Genomic DNA, 7,578 nt, shown 5'->3' with positions numbered 1-7,578 from the left:
TAGCTAACGTCGAAACGTCGTCATTTTTTAGCAAAGTTTTTACCCTGGTGTTCAGTATTTTTAAGAATGTTTTGATATGTTTTATCGCAGTTTTCTATAGTGAGATTTATTTATGTTATAACTGAATTCTGTTGACTTACCATATCTTAGCTATTATATAGCTTGTTTGTTTTCTTAGCTATATTACAACAGTTTGCTTCATGCAGCACTCACTCTTTGGTACGAAATAATGGCTTCCATTTTCACAGTTGAGAACTGGATTGGCGCAGGTCTTTCGCCAGGTAAAAAATAGCAAGCCGACTCATGCAACACGCGGGTTAAACCTGTTTACTTTTGTAGACTCGTTTGAAATGACAACACTTCTTTGTCATGCAAAAAAGATGGCCTAAAGCAATTACGTCCCGTCGAACACAAACATTAATAATGAAAGTCTTTTCTACTCAAACTTCCGTGAAAAGTTTGACGCACGCGGGGGTGGGTTTCAAGGTGATGCGCATGCGTCGACTTGTTCGCGGAATGAAATCTCAATTTTTTTTATCGCTGTGCACAATGACGTGGAATTCGGCAGTGAAGGTAACTTCTTACTAATTTGTTCCAGCTTATCCTCAAGAGTTCCTCTTATTTTTCTAACAGCAAACGTTTAGTTCTTTGATATTTTTGCTCCATCGACCACTGCGCGTGCGTCAATTCCCTCCAATCAGGTTAGTCGGTTTTAACGTTGAATTATGTTGGTTTGTGAAGCTTGGCTTGAATGCGAATGCTCCAGAATTTAGCTCCATAGCGTTTTGTAAATAGAAAACAACAGGATCTTGGTTATTTGGGTTTTCTTGCTGCTGCACACACAATCTTCATACCATGTACAAATCTAGGTTCGAGAATTCGTGTTAGCACATACCATGAGTATTGCTCACCGATCCTTGAAGGCTGATCCATTAATGAATTCTTCATTTGGCAGTTTCAAAGACTTCTAAAACGTCGATTTAGTTTTCAACTTCGGGGAGCAATAATTTCTTTACTTGCCGTGGAATCGAAATAATTCAGTCTTAGTGTGTAAAATTCCGTTAACTGCATTGTACATACCTGTGAGTAGGTTATACATGCACAGATGAAAAGCGAGTCGAGAGTGAGCCTGAAAATCAACAATTCAGAAAACTGATGCCACAGCTAAGCTCTTCCTCATTTAAATTGACTTTCGAGAACACATCAGAGATGTGTTCTCGGACTGAAAGTGCTATAGTCAATCAAATTTTGATCGATTTTTGACATTAATTTATATTTCCTCGGTGTAAGTCACAGCCATTCGTAGTATTAATGCGGAAATTTGCATTCAGTTTAATCTGCTTGAACGCTTTTATTTCCCGTGAAAACATCGTGTCATCCCACCTATCAAACCATAATCGTCCCAAGATTGTACTTTGTTGAAAGCAAATTCACGCGAAATGAGTAGCCTTCCTTTATTGTTGTATGTTTGGAAAAAATGTGTGTCGATCACGATATAGCTTCGTTCCTGGAAAGTAGGTTAAATGCCGGTTATTTAATGAGTTTTTTGCATATTTTGGGAATCACACAACCTTTTTTCCTGTTTTGTTTTTTTTTTTTTGTCAAGAGCACCTCCTAACGAAAAAAAGAATTGAAAATTGTTTTTAAATTACAAAGAAACCTTGAAACCTTTTCCTTTAAAAAAACCTTATTAAAATTTACATTGTTTTCGGATGCAATGAAGTGATCACAACGAGTCTCTGACATCTTTCCAAGTTTGCTACAGTATCTTCAGTCATTTGGTAAAATGAAACTAAGTTCAACTTAAAAAGGCCAGGTTATATGATCGATCAGTAAAAAAAAATAATTTAGTTGAATTTAAGACAAAATATCAGTGAATCGTTTTTACAAAATCCAATGGCCGCACTTAGAAGAGCTGGAAGGGGATTTTGGGTGACATAAATGAGTCCCTTATCTTGAAAGTAAAACGTCTCTTGTCATCAAATCTTCGCCGTGGCGATCTTGTTAGTAGTCTCAAACTGACAAGTTTAAAGAGAAACGCTTCAGAATAAGAGGATCTTAGCGTAGCGTCACGAATAGCCTGTTTTCAGGGCCCATAAAGCAAGATTTATTTTTTAAATTCGTTACTTGTACAAACCGTAATACACTTCTTTGACCCCCCACCCCCCACCCTTGGGACATCTTCATGTCCCTGGAGAAATCGCAAATCGCAAACATTGCTTGTGCAAAATTTGGGAGGGTAAGAGGTATATTATGGGATTTGTGCAAGGAGTTCGAAATATCGGATAACTAGAGACTTGAATTGCAGATTCTTTAACGATGGAAAACGTTTCCACGAGATATTTAGCGTTCATGTTTGACCTAGACTCTCGTTTGTTTGTATTTAAGTATGAAATTACGTTGTTTAGGCTTCTTTTTTTTTTTTTAACGGGCAAGCTTCAAACCGCGCTTGACTGGGCGGTTGACTGAGCCCAGAGCATCACAAATGTTTATCAACCGAAACGCAGAAAATAGAAAATTGCGCTCTTTATAACCATCGAATGTGCACTATAATTTATCTGTAATGTATTTGTGCTGCCCACGTCGCGGCTACCGCAAAGATCTTTTGCAACAATTAAGATAAAGAGATTATATCCTTTTTTGTCTTTTTCTTTTCCACTAAACTTATGTGGGGGTCTTCGTCGCCAGATTGTATGTTTAGCCGGTTTTGACATGTTTGAAATTCTTGATGTTTACGTGACTAAAACACCACACGAGTACATACGAGTAACATACAAGTACACACGAGTACATACGAGTAACATACTTGTAACATACGAGTGACGTACGAGTATTAAGCGTAAGCGCTAGTTTCAGTGATTAGGCCTTAACTCTCTTTTAACATTTTAGCTTTCATTTTACTACACTTTTCACTACATGTCACATGTTACTCGTGTGTACTCGTATGTTACTCGTGTGTACTCGTATGTTACTCGTATGTACTGGGTGGTGTTTTAGTCACTATCTGTTTTCTTTAGTTGATCGTGACTAAAACACCATACGAGTGCATACCAGTAACATTTAACATGTCTCGTGAAAATTGTAGTTAACCAAACCGTAAATTCAAAGCTAAAATGTTAAAAGAGTGCTCAGGCCTTATCACTGCAACGAGCGCTTACGCTTAATCAGTAAACGAGTGCTCAGTTTTCTTCACAAGAACTCGTGAAAATTGTAGTTAACCGAACAGCAAAATGAAAGCTAAAATGTTAATAGAGAGTGTAGGCCTAATCACTGAAACGCGCGCTTGGGCTTGATACTCGCATGTTACTCGTATGTACCCGTATGTTACTCGTATATACTCATGTCGTGTTTTAGTCACAATCACTTTAGTTTGCTAGTTTGATCTTTTAAGTTTTCTTTTTTGACAATTCTAATTATTCAAGACACCATTACTGTAAAATAGAGAGTAGTGTTTGACCTTGTGCCGCTAATCGCGCTCACCAACGCATGCACTTTGCAACGAATAGCATGCCCTTGTCATTTTTCATGCTGGGCCTCACAGCGTGATCTTACGTTTCAATTTAAGAACATGACACAACAACGAACAGGGAGGGAAAAGAAATTGGACAACATAATTTTGTCTTTGTTGTCGCGGCAAATGTGTTTTTGAGACCTCATACGGCTCAGGCGTTTTTCATTATTTTTTTTTTTCTAAAAAGATTCTACTCTGCAATTTTCCTTCTGCGCGCAAGTTGCAGCTCGCTTTGCATACCTGGGAGTTCAGGTCTTCTTTCCTTGTCGATGTGCATTGGTAACTGGTGATGTGAACTGAAACTGGCTTAAGGTCGATCCGCACTGAGGACAATACTGTTTATTTCGCCAAAGAAATCTGTCAATACATAACTTTTATCAGTGCGGATGGTTTGTCCTGAAAGGACAAAATATTTTGACTCGGACAAATTTATCAAAGGAGCCGCTGTCCTGCCTCGGACCCTTCCGTGTCACTTCCTTTTGTTTTCATGACAGGCGTCATTGACAAGTTCGGGGTTTTTCTGTTGTTTTTGTTTTAAGTGTTGACAGGCTGTGAACAAGCAGTGCGGATGCGGCAGGGCAAATAATTTTGTCGAGTCGAACAAAAAGAGTTCGCCCTCAGTGCGGACCGACCCCGGGAACTTGCAACTGAACTCAGAAAACTATGATATGAGATGAGGTGAATACCAGCCAAAATGAATTTTATTCACGAGGTTTACTTAAACCCCTTTGAGCAAACAGTCGATACCGTTAGCACATGCATTAGCTTTGGCTTGTAAATTTGTTTGCGCAAATCATTTCTGACTTCTCTGTTGCTCAAATTCATGAAGATGACACAGACGAAGCGCCAAAATTATCCTTGTCACTCAGCTTCCATTATGTTCACGGATTTATAAAGCTAAGTGTTAATTTTCGTAACTGCTAATATTCAAGCATTTGGGAAATAAATAAATTATGAACCAATGGACCACCAGAGTGGATATGCAAAAGAGCTGATGTAGTTAACGCCGAAAAAAAAAAAACAAAGCAAAACTTGAACTAGAGTTCAATGCTAAAGTTTTTCCATTCAGCCTACATTTACTTCAACCTGATGTCAAATGGAGTCTTACGTCAAAACCAGTTAAGAATGCGCTGGTAGGTCAGATATTATCGCTAACAGCAACCTATACAAGGGGTATTATTTATACTTAATGATGGCAGAGGATAGCGAAGCGAGAGATTGAGGGAAATTTATTTTTGTATTAGTTTTTTGACGTGTCGTACGCACATATTGGACCCATATTGCAGATTTTCTATTACTTTCGCGGTCAGCCTTTTTTCCGGGTAATTTTTTTAAGGCTCTACTTTGTGACAGGAAGTTAGTATTAAATGAGTAAATCGAGAAATGGCAACAAAAAATATATGTCTATTCTTTTCTAACGGCACAGAGATCCATTTGAATGATTCTTGCCTTTAAATTAAAAAGAAACCACGAAAGTAGGAACTGTGATTTGTAGGTTTCAGTTTAAATTGCTGTGAAAACATAACTTATAAAAGCTTTTAAGCTAGTTGGGTCTAGTTGGAGATTTCAATTTTTTTACCATTGCTACCTGTCAAAGATCTTCTTTGCCTTAATTGTTTTCAGTTCTACCAAAGTGGTAAAAAACAAAGGTCAGTGGAAAAAAAAATTGCTACACCGACAATTTACTTAAGAAGAGCGAAATGAAGTATTGTTGCCATATTGTTGATATGTATGAATATCAGAGGCTGCATTCTACCTGATTGCTGACCTTACAAATGTTGAGGGAGTGAAGTTTAGCTTGTCAGTTTTGTTTTGAATTATTTAAATACTTTCTAAAAGAAAAAAGATCGGCGTTTACCAATATTATGCGTGCGTGGAAAGTTGTAAGGAGAGCATGGAGTCGACGGGGAATCACTCTTCTTTACAATTTAAGAATAAATTTAGGCAAGTTCGATTTGCAGAAAGTCCATTCTAAGCTCGAAAACACACGCATGTGAAGAGGAAAAGGCTTTGGCTTAGCTTGTTAATAGTGCACAACTTTCGAAGATAAAGATGTCCTCGTTGACTTCGAAGCCTGTAATGCAACTTAATTATGTGCTCCGTGAAGCCATTAAATAGTTTTAGATCCCTTTACGTTCAACATATGGAGCAATGAGATAGCCAGTGGGGCAACTGGTGTACCGTCGGCTTCTATAGATGCCAGTTTTCAAGTTTGTTGGATAAATTAACGTCAAAGTAAAGTAAGGCTAGCTGCAGTTAAAATTAGTACCTCTGATCGCGCAGGTCGAAGGAGACCTGGATTCATGCAGGGTGATTAAAAGACAACGACCGCGGGCCGGCTGTGGCGCCGAAGACAACAAGAATAGAGCAAGAAACTAATCGTGGTGTTCGTGTGTCACGCAATTTAACACATATTTGTGCGGCACTCGACGTAACAGTTTGACGACAACGAGAGCACACAAATTGCGACCCATACCACTTTACTTTTAGGACACTTCGCCTACATTGAACGATGCGAACTACCGCGAAAGATTTCCAATAGTGGAAACTAATGTATTTTGAGAGGTATATATGTTTTCGTCGACGTCGTGATCGACAAGGAGTTTATTTCTCTTCTCCCAAATCACATTTACATTAGAGGGAGCGAATTTCGAAAAACAAAAATAAGCAAAATATTAAAACTTTCACCTAAACGTTGGGAAAATGAAACAAAGGTTTCGAACAACAGGGCCCAGCCAACCAGAAGAGCTTCCTATCGGATATATGTTTGTAATTATGCGTTCCATGATAAGTTTACTTTCGATATCTGTTGATAATGACAGTTTTTCAGCAGTTCTCTCCCACAGAGGTGATATTAGTATTTAATTAAAAGCATTTTAAACAGATTTTCATTACAAGCAGAGCTCCAGTTTTGATCAACACGAATTAATTTGATGTCTTGTCATCTGTAGTGAGCCCCAGGGTAGGTTTTATTTGACCAACGTACTTGAAATGGCGTTCGTATTCGGACAGCCGAGTTTATGAGATTGATGTATGGACGACATATCGATAAAACGTTTAAATTGCTTTAATAAGTTTCCAACAGAATTGTTTAATGACTCTGAGGTATGAAAATAGCGATCGAGCAACACAAAAAAGACGAGGAAATTTCTTCAATAAAAATCATGCTGTATGCTGTACGAATATAAAACTAAAGAGATAAGTTTGTTCTGTCAGTGATGCACTGTAGTATCTAAATACCAGGAAGTGATGTTGGGACAAAGAAAACGATTTTTTTCGGGCGATTTAGTTTTCCTTATAAATTAACCATCTCTCGCAATTAAACATAGTAAAGCAAACATGCTTTTGTGAAAAGATAGTCATGTTGCCGGCAATTCTGTTGTCATATGCTGTCAAATTCTGTCTTTTGATAACATGACACCGAATGATAGTGTTGAATTTATTGAATATTCCAAACTGCGCACGCATTTCAATGCGTCCGACTCCATCATCAAACAAATGCCTCCATGCAAGATTGGAGGGAAAATTCGCAGCCGGTTTAATTTATCCGACGTTGAGCAAAAGGTACGTAATGCCACATGGTCTATAACAGTGCATACTGGGTTGTGTTCATTTACATGATTAAGCAGAAAGAAAAAAAAAACAGCTTGGAAAACCATATCTTTAATCCATTTTTCCATACTCATAAACAAAGAATTTTGACTTTTCCGGCGCAGTTTTTGGGGAGTTGGTCCTAAATTAAAAACACATCAACACAGTTTTAAATTTCTCTTTAGTTCCTTCCCTGTGATTTTCTAGTGGTAAATGAGGTTTATGAAAACTTTGAAAAAAATTTAAGCGCCCCAGGAAATTGTGCCCCGTTAACTTCATATTTAATTGAATTGGCTGCCTTCAATTGTACTGCACAAACCTTTACCTTTTGCTCTTTAAATAGCTTAAATCCGAGACTGTCGTTTCGAAGAAGCAAACATTTAACGTGATAAAATTTTACGTAAATTTGAACATCGCTTCGTGGGCAATTGTACCTCAACAGTTTTAAATTTAATTTTCCCTCGAGAACTTAAGTA

At 37.8% G+C, this 7,578-nt stretch overlaps 1 protein-coding gene across 4 annotated transcripts in view; it reads left to right on the top strand.

Annotated features, from left to right (window-relative positions):
• The first annotated feature begins 326 nt into the window (after positions 1 to 326).
• The window catches only part of LOC138053806 (gamma-aminobutyric acid receptor subunit beta-3-like), a 25,319-nt gene continuing 18,067 nt past the window's right edge, over positions 327 to 7,578 (top strand). Inside the window, exon 1 of one of the 4 annotated variants that reach the window (XM_068900369.1) lies at positions 327 to 701. Coding sequence is in view for 1 of the 4 variants with exons in the window: in XM_068900353.1 (XP_068756454.1) it covers positions 4,559 to 4,644 (86 nt within the window). In the remaining 3 variants the exon portion in view is untranslated. Of the gene's footprint in view, positions 702 to 4,504; positions 4,645 to 6,978; positions 7,076 to 7,578 lie in introns of those variants that run through there. The other 3 variants (XM_068900357.1, XM_068900353.1, XM_068900367.1) reach the window with 3 other exon arrangements.

This window comes from Montipora capricornis, chromosome 1 (genome assembly GCF_036669925.1).
Source record: "Montipora capricornis isolate CH-2021 chromosome 1, ASM3666992v2, whole genome shotgun sequence".
NCBI classification, from domain to species: domain Eukaryota; kingdom Metazoa; phylum Cnidaria; class Anthozoa; order Scleractinia; family Acroporidae; genus Montipora; species Montipora capricornis.
The sequence above is the reverse complement of the archived record's forward strand: the minus strand, read 5'-3'. Positions and strand labels throughout refer to the sequence as shown.